The 17,752-nt window shown below is 43.9% G+C and overlaps 1 protein-coding gene and 1 long non-coding RNA gene across 12 annotated transcripts in view; one reads left to right on the forward strand and one right to left on the reverse strand.

Annotated features, from left to right (window-relative positions):
• Smarca2 (SWI/SNF related BAF chromatin remodeling complex subunit ATPase 2) overlaps positions 1 to 17,752 on the forward strand; it is a 171,897-nt gene that overhangs the window by 13,308 nt on the left and 140,837 nt on the right. For 8 of the 10 annotated variants that reach the window (XM_076561683.1, XM_076561663.1, XM_076561668.1 and 5 more), the window contains exons 2-4: positions 1,609 to 1,874; positions 6,034 to 6,163; positions 11,783 to 12,217. In XM_076561683.1, coding sequence (XP_076417798.1) covers positions 1,650 to 1,874; positions 6,034 to 6,163; positions 11,783 to 12,217 — 790 coding nt within the window. In that variant the 5' untranslated portion in view covers positions 1,609 to 1,649. Of the gene's footprint in view, positions 1 to 1,608; positions 1,875 to 5,561; positions 5,699 to 6,033; positions 6,164 to 11,782; positions 12,218 to 17,752 lie in introns of those variants that run through there. The other 2 variants (XM_076561679.1, XM_076561694.1) reach the window with 1 other exon arrangement.
• Positions 2,873 to 5,598, reverse strand: LOC121823193 (uncharacterized). 2 transcript variants are annotated; one of them, XR_013047953.1, is made up of 5 exons: positions 5,495 to 5,598; positions 4,842 to 4,949; positions 3,740 to 3,845; positions 3,212 to 3,314; positions 2,873 to 3,126 (listed from the first exon to the last, which is right to left on the reverse strand). It is a non-coding gene; the product is annotated as an uncharacterized LOC121823193 (long non-coding RNA). The 2 variants fall into 2 exon arrangements; XR_013047952.1 differs by lacking the exon at positions 5,495 to 5,598 and adding an exon at positions 5,025 to 5,462.

The following is a 17,752-nucleotide window of genomic DNA, read 5'->3' on the forward strand; positions in this document are numbered from 1 at the left end:
ATCGAAGAGCAAGGCTCTGCCTTCGTGGGCCTTGCTGTCCGGAGATTCAGTAAGTGAACAGGAATGGAGCTGATGTGGCCTTTTATACTTTTCTTCACCTCCCTCTTCACTGTGAAGGAGCTCTGTTCTGGATGACTAGGCTGCTAGTCTAATTATACCCCCGCCATTACTTGGTAGGTAAAGGAGTCACTTGGGGGTGGGTGGGGGGTGCCGTTCTGTGTTCTGTGAGGTTGACAACAAAAATATTTCCCTCCTGTCCCTGTGTGCCTGCTGGACAACTCCTGAACATGGAACAAGGATTATTATAGTGGCATTCAGCTGTGTTGCTAGGATCGTTGATCTCTATGGGAATTTGGAAAACTGATTTACTCATTTTGACTCATTAGTTATCCAAGGTGCAGTGACTCAGTCATTTCCTAGTGGGGGAATGGCAGGAAGGGTTGGCAACTGGGTGACAGAGTAGTGCTCAGTTAAGTCTGGAGAAACAGAACGTCCATCCCTAAACACAGGCAGCTACCCTCTGGCATCCTTATCAGGGGCCTAGCACAAACCACTCCAAGTGGTTTGGGTTCTGTGACTTGTCTGGGAGGAGGCTAAGTTGTCTTTGTCCATTTTGATTACTTCCAGTCCAGTAGATGTGGTGGGTAGATAAGGCATTCAGACTGGTAGTTTGGGGTTTGTTGTTTATGTTTTGGCATGTACTGTGTACTGTGTACTGTGTTTGTGTTATCTGACTCCAAGAAGCATCAAGAACTCACCCAGTAATTGCGTCTGAGTGTGTTTGAACCTGTACTTGTATGATCCCCATAGCTTCTTTCTTCTTTTTCTTTTCTCTTTTTTTTCTTTTCTTTTCTTTGTTTTTTTTTTTTTTTTTTTTTTTTTCCTTCAAGACAGGGTTTCTCTGTGTAGCCCTGGCTGTCCTGGAACTTGCTCTGTAGACCAGGCTGGCCTCAAACTCACAGAGACCAGCCTGCCTCTGCCTCCCAAGTGTTGGTGTGAAAGGCACGCCACCACCACCTGGCTTGCTTTCTTCTTTTTCTGTAATTGGGACTTCTCTTTTTATTATCAATTGATGAAGTTGTATCTCCCCCCCTCAACCCCCTTTAGACATCTAGAATTCTTTGTGAAGTTTTTATTGCCTGTTGCTTATGAAAATGAGTCTTGGCTGGGTACTTATTTGTAAAGGATTTTCTATTCCAGTGATTTTGGGGTTGGGGGGTGGGTGGGGTTTGTGCTTAATGACTTCTAAGGTGTCTAAGCCAGTCTATAATGGAGAGTGTCTGTTGTGTTTAGTCATAAATTTCAGACTTGTTTAGATTCTGCTTATGGGTTACATTTCAGTTGCTCCACTGAGTCTCTCTGTATCCTGGATGATTTATGTTCCTGGGGAATCACTTAGAGTATGTGTTTTTTAAAACAAGTGGTCTTCATAAAGACTGGAGCCCAGGGATATATATCACATTCATTCAAACATCTGGAGGAGACAGGGTAATTCTGTTTGATGTTAGTTATAGAAATGGCACCATCAAATTCTAACAACTGTTGTATTTGATCTTAACATCATGTTTAAAACATTCCTTTCTTTTTTTTTTCTACCCCCCTCTCCAGCTTAGTGTCACTCTGCTGACTGGCAGAGCCAGGAGAAGTAGATGTCCACACCCACAGACCCAGCTGCAATGCCCCATCCTGGGCCCTCGCCAGGGCCTGGACCCTCGCCTGGACCAATTCTGGGGCCTAGTCCAGGACCAGGACCATCCCCAGGTTCCGTTCACAGCATGATGGGACCCAGTCCTGGACCCCCCAGTGTCTCCCATCCTATGTCAACAATGGGCTCTGCAGACTTCCCCCAGGAAGGCATGCATCAGATGCACAAGGTAAGGTTGTGTGAGCTCTCTCCCACTTCGTGTGTCTTCCTAGGCATGGCTGGGTAGCATTCCTGATGACTCTTCCTGCTTTCTCCTGTTGTTAACATGAGGATCTAGCTAGAAATCTGTGTTAATTTGCATGTTATTAAAAACATTCCTGTAATCCCAGTACTTGGGAGATTGAAGCAAGAGGCCAACCTGGACTATGTAAGGAGAGTCTGTCTTAAGAAGCAAAAACAACCCTCCCCAAACTAATGTAAAACACACTGCCTTTGCTGTATTTTCACTGTTACAGATAGCCCAGTAATAAAGATGTATTTTTTTTTTTTAAATACGAAGGTGTACCATACGATGTGAGCAAATTTGGGGATTAGTGGGTTAAAGGTATTTTGTCTTGGTGAGTAAATACATTAGTAAATAAGACTGCCCCCTCCATTTCTCATATAACTTAATCATCCATAAATCAATATATTGAAAATTGTTCTTCCCTAAAAATCTTGAAATTTATTTGATAAGGCGAGATCTTTCAGAGTGAAAGGTCAAAGTCTTTTTCGAAAGATATTTCAGGGCCTGGAGAGATGTATCGGTGGTTAAGATTGCTTGCTGTTCTTGCAGTACTGACATTGGGCAGCTCACACTCACCTTTAACTGCAACTCCAATGACTTGGCCTCCTTTTCTGGACTCCTCAGGCACCCTCACGTGGGGCATGCATGATGCGTGTGTGCACAGACACTTACACACATACACAAATAAAACCTTTAGAAAGTATATTTTCAAAAGACTTTATTAAAATTAAATATTTTCTAGGGAATTTTTCCTTGATTGGTTTCTTTTTTTTTTTTTTTTTTTTTTTGGTTTTTCGAGACAGGGTTTCTCTGTGTAGCTTTGCGCCTTTCCTGGAGCTCACTTGGTAGCCCAGGCTGGCCTCGAACTCACAGAGATCCGCCTGGCTCTGCCTCCCGAGTGCTGGGATTAAAGGCGTGCGCCACCAACGCCCGGCTGATTGGTTTCTTGAGATAAGTAGATAGCTCAGATTGGCTCCAGAGTCTCAGTTCAGTCTCCAGTGTGGCGAGTGAGCTGCAGTGGGGGATCTTGGGAATTCTCAGTCTCTGTGAAGCAGCCTTGTTCTCGTTCAGAAGATCTGCTTGTTCATTTCTATTATAGTTCCTAGCAATCCTTTCTTTATGAGATATTTGCTGTGAGGATGGTCACATTAGTACCTTTTGGCATTGAGCCCTTCGAGGAGATGCTAAAGACAGCCTTTTTGAGAAAGAAAGTTCCTCTTTGACTATTTACTTTCAAGGTTAGCAAAGCAAAGAAAACCAATAAGGGCATCATATATTACCTGAAGGTCTTGCCTCATGAGACAAGTGCAGGCTTTAAACTCATGTGGATGATATCACGTGTGGGGCTGCCCCTTGTCCATGCAGCACATATATCCGGGTCCTCTGGAGAAACAGAACCAGTGGCGTATGAGAGATTTATCCTGAGGAGTTGGCCTCTGGAGAAGTCACAGTTTTCAGTCAGCAGGCTGGCGACCCAGAGGAGCCGGTAGGAATCAGAAAAGTGAATCCTGTAAGCTCTAGTGGAAGGTCTGGAGAGCAACTAGCAGCCTAGGTCAGGAGAAAACAGACCTGCTCCTGACCTTCAGCTTTTGCTGTCTTCAGGCTCTGTGTGAATTTGGGATGATGCCTGCTCCCCAGGCCAGGGTACTCTGCTTGCTTCAGTTGACATTCAAATGCTAACCTCATCTGGAAACCCCTCGAAGACACACCCAGACATAATGCTTACCATGTATCTGGAGACCTGTGGCCTAGTCGAGGTGACGCACAAAGTTACCCATCACAGTAGACAAGTGCTAGAAGTCACTTACTTGAAACAAAAGCATCTTCAGGGGAAGGGGTGGGTCTTCCCTCACGTTATAGGACTTCAGGTCATTTTCAAGGTGTAGGGCGTTAGAACCTCAAAGGGAAGGTTTGCTTTTTTTAAAAAAAGTTATTTGATGATTTCCAGATCAGAAAAGTAGTATGTGCTTATTGTGAAAAGTGGAACAGTACCAACATAAATGAGCTAATTACCCAAGGAAACAGGTGTATGTGCATTCCACACCTTACTTTTTCCATATTTGGTAAAGGTACAGTATCAGCGCTGGTATGCATAGACAGGTGTGGGTCTTTTTCTAATCACAGGACCATACTGCCTCTATTTATTACTCTAAAACATCCTCTTTTGATTTAATAATGTATTTCTGTAGTATCCCCAACTTCCCATACCCCTCTTTTCGTTGTTGGTTTGTGATAAAGTCTCATGTAACTCGTGGTGGCCTTGACATCACTATGTAACCCAGAATGGCCTTGAACTCCCGCTCTCCTCCCATCTCTGGCCTGCTGGGATTACAAGTCTGTGTTGTCATGCCTGGCTACCCTACTTAAAAAAAAAAATCCATGTTTGTCTTGTCAAATATCTATAGAACTAACGCCTCTTGTTTTCCCTAGCGTATTATGGGGTGACATCTTGACGTACTGAAGTCATTGAATCATCTCATACCGTGTTAACTTTGGGATATACTCTAGATCTGCCCTGCCCTTGTAGACTCTGTCCGTGTGTTACAGAACCTTGGGATGACCTGAGGGTAAAGGCCTTACCACCTTCCAAATGAAGGAAAAAATGTGTAGTACATGTTTAGTTAACCTTTGTGATCGAAGCTTTTAAAAATTAAGTGTGTGGGTGAGGGTTGGTCCTGCCTGCTTTGCTTTGGGGCAGTTTTATTGGTTGTCATCTCTTCTGGCCCATGGCTTTTGTCTCATATTTTCTACACTCCTGGGCACTCCTTTTTGTGGTGTGTTTGTCTTGCCAGTGAACTTGGCAGTTTTCCCTTTTGAGCCTTGCAGATCTTGCCATCCGGCTCTCCCTCCCTTGCAGCCCCTCAGCTAGCTCTCTGCCAGAGGACCTGGGTGAACTCAGGGAGCGCACACCTGCTGGCCAGATGCCGTCACTTTCTTCATTTTTTTTTCAGCCGGCTGGGTTCCTTGTCTTCCTCCTCCATCTCCCTCCGAGCTTCAGCTTTTCGCTTTTCAACATCACTGAAAATAAGTAAACAAGTGGCCTAAATACATCTGCTGCATGGCTTTGATTTCCTCTCTATTATTACTACTTACCAGACTCAGTGACACTCTTTATACCAGATTCTTCCCATTTTTCTTCTGAACATCCTCTTTATGGTAAAAATTTCCCTCTTTTCAAGTGCGTGCTTTTGACTCTGCAGAAATTAACTTTCTTTTCTCCAAAACTGCAAACACTCATACTTTCTTGCTTGAAGTCATTTGGTTTTTATAAACTCTTGGAAATGTTCCTTCCAGGCTGTTTTGAAAATTGCTATTACAGTTTGGGGGAAGAATAGACTTTTCCTTTTCCAAACACATGCTCCATTGCCTGATTCTGGATTGGATTAACATCAGTTCAATAGCGCTGTATTGTCTGTCTCTCCTGCTCTGGGCCTCAGGTCCCATGTCCAGCCTCTGTGCTTGGGACTCATTTCCAGCTTGTGCCTTCAGCCTCTCCCGTTTCCTCCCTCTGCAGCGTACCCCACCCCACCCCCTGCTTTCACCCCCTCCTTTTCAGTACTCACCCCCCTTTGCTTCTTGGCCCTGTATGTTCTTCTCCTTCCCAACTGCCATGGAACCTTCTGGTTCAACTTTTTAACTTTCCTTAGTTCATTCATCCAGTAAAGAAAATTACCAGAAAAATAGGTCACCTCAGCCATTTCATGTAGCCTTCACTTGGACTCCAGGATAAGTTCAGTATGTAGCAGGTTTCAAGACTATTTACGGAGGTATGAGAGAGTAATATTTGTCTACCCTGTGAATGGTACTTTATGATTATTATTTTTAATTGGCAAGTTAAAAACAGATTGTAACATTGGCCAAAGAATGAAATTCAACAGTTTTTAAAGCCTCGTTTTTTTGACTTAGAGATGGTTTTGCTGATCCTATTGGTATAATCTTTCTTACTATTGTTTTTATCTGTGAAGTATATAAATATAAGACTATAGAATAGATAGTAAATGGTTGTGTCATGTCATTAAAGACTGGAGATATCTTTTGCTAGTCTTGTTAGAAATACCCTACCTTAAAGAGGTGTCTAACGGATGCCCTTTATGTGTTTCAGCCCATGGACGTGATACATGACAAGGGGATTGTAGACGACGTCCACTGTGGATCCATGAAGGGCACCAGCATGCGCCCACCACACCCGGGAATGGGCCCTCCCCAGAGCCCGATGGATCAGCACAGCCAAGGTTTGTGTCCTCTACACACTGGATTTTGTCTTCAGACCATACTATTTCAGTCTTTCTCGGTGGTAATTTAATTATGGCTTTAACCTTCATGTCATGTCTCCTTCCTTCTCTATGGAAGTGCTATGAAGACACTTCAGAGACGTTAAAGTACACTGTAGCCTGATTTCAGAATCATCACTTGGTCATTTTTACACATGAGGGCCATGCGGTAATCCAGTGCCAGATGACACCGGTATGTGGGTATTCTTCTGGGACACCTGTGGTTTGTGTCATATATACGGCCCTGTAATTAAGTATTTAGGTTTTCCTCCATTTATTTACAGTCAGACCCACCATGGAAAGACTTGGCTGTGAAGATTTAGAGAAATACATTCACAGATGTTTTCTTTCTGAAATAGAAGTAAGCGGTCATGGAGGCTGACATCAGGGTGTCCCTATGTTATTATCTGCAGTCTTGACCATCCTGGGGTCTGATGTGAATCTTGTTGGCAGGCAAGATGACTCATGAAATCTTAACCTTATAGAAAAATGATGTGAAGGATTGAGGCCTTTTGAAGGACAGGAAGGAGAAGTTGGACCCAGAACTACTGAGAATGAATTATGGCGATACTTCTAGGTTCATCGTTTAAATTCTAAGGGGCCACGTGTGCTCACAGTCATAATGAGAACTCAGTTTTAGCACCTGGAAGGTATGGATGGATTACATGCAGTTGACTCCTAAAGCTCCTGGCATTGTTCCACATCTAGAAGTGATACCGTGTGAAAGCTCCTGAATGAAGACACCTGAATGTCATAATTGAGAACAGTGTCACATTTATTTCTCCTAAAAATTCTCTGATAGTGTGGCTCCCCTTCTCACCTTAAGAGTATCTTATTTACCTCTGCATCTCCAATGCTTGGCAGGAGAGCCAGGACATGACTCTACCCACACTCAGTAAACTGCTCTATTAGATACAGAAACAAATGATACACTGATCAACTAACACTGTTAAGTAGATCTCAGTTTTTATGTAAATTACATCAGTTATTGGGAGGACATTCAGTCAGTGGAGTCAGAACTAGCATGTAATTAGTACAATAGGAAAGTGTACTGTAGACTGGGGAGTAAATTATTTCAAGGTGTGTGTGTGTGTGTGTGTGTGTGTGTGTGTGTGTGTGTGTGTGTGTGTGTTTAAATAAAGCAGTATTGGTATAATGCATTTCTATTCTAAGTAATGATCTAAAAGAAAATTTCAAGTTGTGTGGGGCGTTTACCCACCAACCCCACAGCTTCCCAGAGTTTTCTTGAGTGTAAGCAGCAGGAAATATTAGATAGAAGGATTTATTGCAGAGAATCTTGCAGAGATAAACAGATAGAAAATAAAGGATAGCCTCGAGAGGGCCTAGAACCTATTCCAACGGGTTCTGACTGTCTCTGCCCCAGGGTTTTTATAGAGATGCCAAGGGGTAGAGCGAAAGACCTCCTCTCCCAGCACAGCCAAGTGCAGACCATCTCAGACACCTGTACTCAGTCCCTTGGTCCTAATCATCCTCTATGCAGACCTGCTGGGTAAAGCCATGAAGAACCCGAGAACGGGCTCCCACAAAGTTGGTAATAGTGTGCATCTTAAAAGTCCCAAAAGAAGTGGAAACTTCTTTCTAAACACACAGATGTAGAGAGGTCCAGCGTTGATCAGAAGGCTGTCGGCTTTAACCAGCTCAGTCCATACTAAGTGACTTTAGGCTATTGGTTAGAAGGCAAAACCATTTCCCTCAGTAAATACTTAATTGTGTACCTGATGGTCCCAGTGATAACATTGTTTATTTTTAGCACAGTGGCTTGAGAAGGCCTTTATAGGCGAGTGAGCATGCGTGTGTGTGTGTGTGTGTGTGTGTGGGGGGGGGGGGGGGTAATACATATAAAGTTGGTATTTAAAAAGCTTGGGATTATTAATAGAAGAGAGAGAGCTTATTGCTTCTCACTAAGGCAAGGTGAAACTGAAGATATAGTAACTCTTGAAGTCTAGTGAAGGAAAACTGCCATTTTTGTGACACTTTTGGATGAGTAAATCAAACTTCCAAAAGAGTGACATCTGCATCTACAGTGTCATCTTCACGCAAATGCATATTCACTCGGAGGCAATTTCTTCCCTCTGTTTTCTCATCTAAGGATAATTACCAAAATATGTTATACCAGTGCATCGTTTAGATTCTGTGTCTCCTCAGGTTTTATGGGATGCTGCTTGTGTAGAAGAAAAAATCCTCTCTGTAGCTGAGCCACTGCCACATTTTTAGTGTCACAGTGACAGAATGATTCTGTTAACATCTTTGTAAATCCTGGGAAATAATTTCTTTCCACCCCCAGTTTCTTTTGATCAAATGTGAGGTAAAATGTCTTCCTGTATGGGTTGATCCTGCAATATGAATTGTATTCTGTCAGGTTCTTCTTGTCAAACTTATTAAAACTTTCCTGTAACTTCTCAGTGGCCAGTGTTAGTTAGTTGGCTTTGCATCATTGTTACAAAATATTCCAGGCAATCCACGTAGAAGGACAGAAAGTTTATTTTGGTTCAATTACAAATGTTTCAGTCCACCTTGGCTCTGTGAACTTAGGCCTGAGATGGCAAAATACATTATAAAAAGATCAAGGGTGTAGAGCAGGCCTGCTTACCTTATAGCACCCCAGAAGCAAAGACACAGAGAGACAGGAAGGAATTGGGGTCCTACTCTCCCAGTCAGTAGCACACCCCTGATTACTTTGCTTCCTTCCAGTAGACACCACCTCTTTAAAGCTCTACCACTCACCAGTTGTACCAAGCTGAGGCCCAAACCTGCGTCCAACATGTAGACCTTTGGAGTACATTTTAGATACAAACTGTCGGTTGCAGGTTCTTTTGTCTTATTTTCTGTTCTCTGCAGTTGTCTCATCTTTGTAACATCATCTTGCTCTTGACTCAGCCTCATAGCAAAGCCTTATTCATAGTTTAAAAGAGTGGTTTGAGACCGGGCGTTGGTGGCGCACGCCTTTAATCCCAGCACTCGGGAGGCAGAGCCAGGCGGATCTCTGTGAGTTCGAGGCCAGCCTGGGCTACCAAGTGAGCTCCAGGAAAGGCGCAAAACTACACAGAGAAACCCTGTCTCGAAAAACAAAAAACAAAACAAAACAAAACAAAAAGAGTGGTTTGATAAGCTGCATTCTACAGTTGAGTTTATATGGGTTTGTCCAGTGTATTAGTCCATTGTGTCAGGCCATCTGTGACTTGTGGATGAACTTACACTTGACAACTTAGGAGAAGAGCAAGAGCGGGTGGGCAGCAGAAGACTCATCTTCACCCTGTGTCATACCTTCCTACTGTGAGAATGTAAGTTTCTGTGGGAAAGAAGTTTTCCTTCTTGTAGCCAGTTCAGAGTTGGCAAGAAAGGTGTGTAGTGAACAAACTATTTTATACCAGCTTACCTTTAAGGGGTGAATGTCAGCGTCCTTAACAAGGAAAGATATTAAAAGCAAAAGTTAAGAATCTTACTGATACCCTATTCATTGTTGGAATATTTCTGCTAATCTAACAGGCTGGCTTCAGGGAGGTTTCCGTGGCTCACTTACATAGACAGCTAACTAGAACCCAGTCCTGGTGATGTATGCCCCCTCATGAAGTAGGGATTTGGGTTTTGAGACCTAGCAGTCTTCCTCCATGGTAGGAGTTCCCCACATGGTATCTCACTTCTTAGCAACCAATAGAAGAACACCAATTCTTATCGGGGGATATTGTTAAATTTATGGCAAAACCACACATAAAAGTAAGTGTGTCCTTTGTTTTCTCTGAGATTCAGCATGGCAGTGGTGTGTGAGGGTCACCCACCTGTGGACCTTTGTGGCTGTGCACCTCTTTTATTCAGATGGACATGGTTTCCCACACACAGCCCTTATCTCGTAACCGGGCCTGTGGTGACCTTTATGGTAACTGCCAAATGCACACATTCATTGAAGGATCAAGCCTCTTCGTCTATGTTTGTCCTGTTCTGCCTGGGGATTCCTTTCACTTTATTAAAATTGGTACTTTGTTTGCGCTTAAGGCAGCTGTTGAATTACAGTGGCCGCTTGGCTCCTTTCTCCGTCCTGAATCCCCTCCCACAACTCTCAGTCACGTGTTGTGGGTATTGTTTAGCCCAGCTATGCAGGTCACCTTCTGAAATAACTCCCTTAACATTTCTGGGCCGATTTAATTTTTCTTCCTTAAGAAAAATATTATTTCCTCAATTTGGTATTTTAAAACCCAAATTGGTGGCCTCCTTTTGTGTGTGATAGCCTAAGCCTTGATGAGGTTGTTGAGACTTTAAATACTTGACTCGTTTTGACATAACAAGATGTACATTAGATTATTTGAATGTATGCATCAGAACCAGACAGGCTTGCTTTAAAACCTGAGCTGTGAAGATTTACTTGTGTGACACTGAGGCACACTCTCTGAGCCTCCGCAGCCTTACCTTAGACTGAGGTGACAGTATTGGCCTTCAAAGTACTGTGCTGAAGATTGATACAGCAGTATATGCTCTCCCTGTGTGCTTCCGACCCTCTGTCATTTCGGTGGTTATACCTGCCTGGTGTCCATCGGCTGGCATCATCATCTTGATTCACCTCTGCCTGGTGACACTGGCCTTACCTACAGTGGACTAGTCCTCTGAACACAGATGACCCCCAGAGCATTAGTGATAACTAGTGAGTTAACCAGTGACCGATACTGTAGGAGTTGAAATACCCTGGCCTCTTCACTCCTTCCCTGGAATAATTGTAGGTAGTTTATTTATCTTGTATCCCAAAGCTTTGGCAGTGGATTAATCTTCAAGGCCTGCTCCAACAGCTGGCTTGGTAATGCATTTTTTATTGGCTACCTTCCCTCCCATATATCAATTCTCCATACTCCTCGAAGTGGCCCTGCACCTCCCATATAAATTACCTGCATTCAGTCCCTGGCTCAGCCTGTTTCTGGACAAACTCAGTTTGAGATGCTGTGTACAGTCCTGGCACAGTAACTGCGGCCCTCAGCCTTCAGTAATTGCCTGTTAGTCACAGCTTGCATGATAATCAACCAAATAATATTTGATTTCTTCATAAGACACTGTTTATTCGGCACTGAGCCACTTTAGACCTCTTCATGTTTTGTTGAGTAGCTTGGAGCCACCTCTGATGTCGAATACTGCCCTTCATTGCCGTTCCTGCAGGTGTACGGACACCACGAACAGTTTGCCTTCTAGGGAACAAGTGGCTATTGATCATCTGGAATGTGGCTAGAGAAATGAAGATGTTCTGTGAGCATGAGATGCCTAATGTCAAAGACCTATTATGAAAAAAGAATACAAAATCGCTCTTTTTGAAGTGTTAATCCTGTGGGTGTTAAATAAACTGTTATACAATTACCTTTACCTGTTTCTTTGACCTTTTTTTAATGTGCTTATTGGTAATTTTAAATTACAGATAAGCTATATTATAGATTAAACTTCTAAGATATATGTAATTGTTAACTTATCTGTACCTTAAATTTTGATCATGTAGTGTTGCACTAGTAAATTATTAGCGTATTCAAGACTACCCCCCTCTCTCTCAGGGTCATCTACTACAGCCTGTGATCTTGTGTTTTATTTTAGGTTATATGTCACCACATCCCTCTCCTTTGGGAGCCCCAGAGCACGTCTCCAGCCCTATATCTGGAGGAGGCCCAACTCCACCCCAGATGCCACCGAGCCAGCCAGGGCCACTCATCCCAGGAGATCTGCAGGCCATGAACCAGCCTAACAGAGGTCCCTCACCTTTCAGTCCTGTCCAGTTGCATCAGCTTCGAGCTCAGATTTTAGCTTACAAAATGTTGGCCAGGGGCCAGCCCCTCCCTGAAACGCTGCAGCTTGCAGTCCAGGGAAAAAGGACCTTGCCTGGCATGCAGCAGCAGCAGCAGCAACAACAGCAGCAGCAACAGCAACAGCAGCCTCAGCAACAACAGCAGCAGCCCCAGCAGCCTCAGCAGCAGGCGCAGGCGCAGCCACAGCAGCAGCAGCCAGCCCTTGTTAGCTACAACAGACCATCTGGTAGGTGAATACCCAACCAAATGAGTATCAGTGCGGTCCAGCGTGGATAAGCAGCCTTGAGCACACAGATGCACATGGTAGGAGGCTGGGGCTGATCGAACCCTTTTCTCTACCTCTTTCTGTTCCGTGGAGATGGGGCTAAGAGTCTTGGTTCCTGCTATCTAAATGATCCTAGAGCAGTGTTTCTTAATCAGAGACCCTCCTGGAAACCGGGAACCTAGGGAGAAAGCACAGAAGCGCATTCTCCCATGATCTCCCATTCTCTTTTAAGAGGTACAAGGTTGCTTGGAAACCCATCAGATATACCCCAGGTTAGGAACCCCTGTTACCTCTCCATCCATCTCTAGAACTCCCTGCTCAAATTGGCCCCCAACTGAGTCTTTCAGTATTTGTTGATTTATTTATTTCTTACCCTTTTTGTTGGAGAAACATTTGTGCATTTGATGAGACCTGTTGTAAAAAAAAATGATCAAATAAAGAAGCAGACACGTGGGAAATTTTTTAAAGAAGCAAGAATCCAGGTCAGGAATGGGGAGCCCATAAGAGCCCCCCACAGTTGCTGTGGCTGAGCTTCAAAGATGACTTGAGTTTTCTGACGGAGCCACGAGGAGATGGGGTCATGTATCTAATTCTCACCATTCGGAAGGAAGTGGCTTCCCAATTTCTCAGAGGACACAAAGCCGTTTCTGGCATGAGAATATAAAGTAGATCTCCCAGGTGTGATTATCCTTCAAATTACAGTCATTCCTTGTGTCTGAAGCAGATTGCTTCTAGGACCCCAGCGGATACCAAGATCCGTTATATTCAAGGCCCTTATATGAAATGTGGTGTAGCATTTGCATTTAAGCTATGCATATCCTTTTGCGTGCTTTATCATCCGCAGATTATTTATGAGAAATATTGACTGTAATGTGAATGCTATCTGAATAGTTGATACACTGTATTGCTTAGGGAATAATGACAAGGAAAAGTCTATAGCCACTCAGTACAGATACATTTTTTCCCCCAAGTGTTTTCTATCTGTGGTTAGTTGAATTCAGAGTTGAAACTCACAGATATGGAATCCCGACTATCATTCTATCTTCATTATTATTATTGTGAAAGGCTTTGCATGATAGAATCATCAGTAACAGACCCACATGGCCTGTTTCTTAGACTCTGGGCTAAGAATGAGAAGCTATGTTACGCAACAGGTGGCCATGGTGTAGTCCCTTGCACGGCCTTCTGGAGACACGACTTTTTCATGTTGATAGAACTCAGAGGTGCAGGGGCTTTAGAGTGCTCCTCTGTGAAGGGTGCATCTCTAGTATGCATCTCAAGATAGCTTTTGGTGAAGGCACTTACCCTGCAAGCCTGATGGACCACGAGTTCCATCCCTAGAAATTACTTATAGGTAGAAGGAGAGAAATGACTCCATAAAGTTGTCCCTTGACCTGCAAATGCATGTGGTACCATACGTGACTCTCTTCCCTAATCGATGAGGCAACGATTTAAATCTTCAGAAAGAACTAGATAAACAGAGCTTACAATTTAGCTCTGAGGGCTTTGTCTTGTGGGGAGTGTGATGCTCCCCAGACACTGGTACCATTTCCCATGAATGGCTGTCAGTCATTTGGGCAAACTGACAATCTCATCACTGTGAGAACAAGGAATTTGGGATATTTGTCCTAGGTTTAGGAACTGGAGTAAGAAGGAAGGCTTCTGATTGGTAGTTTTGTTTTGTCTTATTAAAATGTTCTAACTTTTGAGTTTGTGTTCCTTTCCTGATAGATTTCATTTCAAAAACATACCAGGAAGGTGAACTCGTGTTGTTAGTTGTGGATGTAGCATTAGAAATGAGTCTCTTGGCTGAGATGGCCCAGTGGGTAGAGTGCTTGCTGTGCAGGCAAAAGGACCCGAGTTCAAGTCCCTCAAAGCCCTGTAAAGATCAGGTGTGGTTGTGTGCACCTGTAATCTGGGTACTGTAGGGGAGGGATGCTGTGGGATGTTCTGTATGTTAAATGTGTTGCTCTGATTGGTTAATAAATAAAACACTGATATGGCCAGTAGCCAGGCAGGAAGTATAGGCAGGACAAGGAGAGAGGAGAATTCTGGGAAGTGGAAGGCTGAGTCAGGAGACGCTGCCAGCCGCCGCTATCAGTACCAACATGTAAGATACTGGTAAGCCACGAGCTATGTGTCAAGGTATAGATTTATAGAAATGGGTTAATTTAAGATAGAAGAACTAGATAACAAGAAGCCTGCCACGGCCATACAGTTTGTAAGCAATGTAAGTCTCTGTGTGTTCACTTGGTTGGGTCTGAGCAGCTGTGGGACTGGTGGGTGAGAGAGATTTGTCCTGACCATGGGCCAGGCAGGACCACAAAAACTCCTGTTACAGAGAGACTGGTAGGGAGACAGGAAGATTGCTGGTCCTTGCTGGCTGCCAGCCGAGCTCTGTATTCAGATGGAGATCTCAAGGGAACGAGGCAGAGAATGATAGAGAAGAATACGTATTCTTTCAGACCTCCACATGCCACACACACACACACTTACACATTTCACATATACACACAAGAAAATAAATGATCTTAATGGTGTTTTAAGCCAGTTGTGGCATACACCTATATGACCCTAGCACTTGGGAGGTAGATGTAGGACCGTCAAAAGGCCACTGTCATCCTCAGGTGCAGAGTGAGTTTGAATCCCAACTTGGGATGCATGAGGCCCTATCTATCAGAAAACAAAAACCAAAAACACCATCAGGGGAAATTTGTGTCTCATAGTTCTGGAGTCTGGGACTTCCAACCTTAGGGTGTCATTAGATTTAGCATGTGGTGAGTCCCTGCTTTCTGGGTCATAGCTGGCACCTGTGCTGTACCCTCCCACAGTATACAGGGTGAGGGAACTCTGTGGCCTTTCACATAGTCACTGGTCTCAGTCGTGAGAGCTTTGCCCAATTTTGTTCAATTTCCTCTACCTCCTAATACCATCTATTTGAGGACTTGGATTCCAGCATAGGAATTTGGGGAGATAAAAACTTTTAGAACATAGCAATCTTTTTTTTTCCTTTTGTGTGTGTGTGTGTGTGTGTGTGTGTGTGTGTGTGTGTGTGTGTGTATGTGTGTGTGTGTGTGTTGTTTTTAAGACAAGCTCTCTTCCTTTGAAGCCCCGGCTGGCCTCGCACCCCTAGTAATTTTTCTATCTCTGCCTAAGATCTGGGGTTGCAGGCATGCACCAGCACTATCAGTTTAGCAGTTGAGTTTTTAAAGAAAAAAAAATATTATTTCATACCCAGATTTCTGTGTGACTATCAGGGAGCCTTTTGATAGATGGAGGATAATATGGGACCAAACAGTATGATGTGAAAGGGTACCCCAGACTCCAAGCAGGGAAATGACAGTTTGAACCCTCAGTAGATTTTTAAACTGTAAAAGAAAAGTTCTAGAGAATTTGGTCCAATAGGAAAACTTTTATGTATATGTAGCTTAGAGTCACCGAGAACCTTCTTGCTTCCGTGCTCTGTAGCGTCCTTGGCACATGCTGTCTCTGTGGCACGGACGGCAGCTAGGTCCAGAGCCTAGCACTTGTGACTTGAGAGCTCCGGTTCTTGACTCTTTCCCCCAAAGGCTGCCTTCTTGACCCACATTCTCAAGAGCGGGGAAAGGAGCTACAAAGTATGGGTGCCTCAGCTCTTTCGCGCATTAAGAGCGCCCATCGCAGCTTCCTGTCAAGGCTTCTTTTCGCTCTTACTCTGGACGCAGTGTTAACAGCATTGGTCATCTTTGTTTCCGGCATCTTAGGGCATGAGTGATTTGAACAACCAGGTTTAATGCAGGGAGCAGCTGCTTACAGCGGGATAGCTGGCAGCTGGGAGAGAGGAGGGATACAGCGAAGTTCCCGAGAGGTAGCATCATGGGATGTGAGCATAATCCATGGTGCGTGAAGCCTGTCTTGGGGTAGCACCTGCCATGTTATAGGGCTCCAAAGGCGTTAGTAGCTTTTCAGTGTCCTCAACTCAGCATGAAAGTATCCCACAGAAGGTAGGATACTGAATTCTTCATCTGAGAAACCTCTCCACCCAAGAGTCTAGTCACAGAGATGAATGAAAGAGTGAGATTTAAAGGGTGAAGTTTCTATTATCTGAGTACATCCAGATAACAATACTTCATGTCTACTGAACCTAACTGTGGGTACATTTTCTGGGCCATTTCCACAAGAGGGGTACCCTTCTTAATTACCCACCTCTTTGTCTGTGCCTGTCTTATCACATCCCTATCAACAAAGGGACTTGATTTTATTACCCACTGCTCATGTCTTTTGTATTTTACAGATGTCATGCTTAGTAGGAAATGGAAATATGTGGGTATATATTGCTTTCTGTTCAAGTGGGCAAGGACACCATGGGTGAAAGAAGACAAAGATGTCTCTTTCCTAGAGCTACACATCCCCGCTGCTAACAGGAGTGTTCATCCTGCAAAACCTGTGCAGAAATCTGATACAGGACAGACACCCTTAGTGGATGAAGGCATTTGTTTTTATTGGCATTTACCATAAGCCTAAATAGTGCAAGGATTTTTTTTTTTAAAGTCAGTATTAAACTTGACTCATGTTTTATACCCCTCCCCCCTTAAAAAAAAAAAAGCACATTTTCTCATAAATGTGCTGCCAATCTTTCAGGAAAAAAAGACATTTTAGGCCATGCACTCCTCTGGAGGTTCTTAAATTCCCATCCCATTTCCTAGTGTACTTAATGCGAGAAGAGAATGTGTTACTGCGCTGGGTTGGTCCTTCCCCCAGTTATCCCAGGGCAGAACTCACAGGAAGTGACGTTGTTCCTTAGCAGGGTGCCCTGTGCACTGAGCATGTGTGCCGTAGAAGGCTCCTGCTGTGTGTGTGTGTGTGTGTGTGTGTGTGTGTGTGTGTGTGTGTGTGTGACTGGCCACTTCTCAAGCGGAGCCCTGTCCTTGCTCATGTGGGCAGAACTCCAGACCAAGGCACATTTCTCTTTTCGTTTTGATTCTCTTTTCCTTTTAGGGATTAAAGCAGTATAAAAACAAGAACTGAAAAAGTTGTGGTTTGGAGAAGTGAGGGAACAATCTTATGGTGGTAAAAGAAGAAAGTGTTTCCCCTCCCCCATCTTAAAGGCTTGCCCCTCCCCCCTCTTGGCATCTGAAACTTTCTGATATGTTCAGTTTAAATATTCTTTACTTCATTTTTTTTTACCCCAACCTGTAGAAATCACTTACATTCCTATTTAATGCAGAGTGGTGATTTGCATAATTATCCTGTGTGCTGAGTGGCCTCTGAATGCACAGAAATTCTGTACAGGTGAGGCATAGGCATTTCGGTGTGTGTGTTGCCCTGTTACTTCATATCAGGTGTGGTGGGATGGGATGTATGAACATCATCCCCTGCACCACCACCACCACCACCACCACCAAGCAGTGTTGGGACCACATTCTGGAGAGCCAGGCAGTACAGCCTCCATTTTGGCTCCTTAAGGTAAGGACTGAGGCAGAAGGCCTTTTTGAATACTGACCATAAGCCTAAATT

The sequence above is a fragment of the Peromyscus maniculatus genome, chromosome 1, assembly GCF_049852395.1.
Source record: "Peromyscus maniculatus bairdii isolate BWxNUB_F1_BW_parent chromosome 1, HU_Pman_BW_mat_3.1, whole genome shotgun sequence".
Taxonomy (NCBI): Eukaryota; Metazoa; Chordata; class Mammalia; order Rodentia; family Cricetidae; genus Peromyscus; species Peromyscus maniculatus.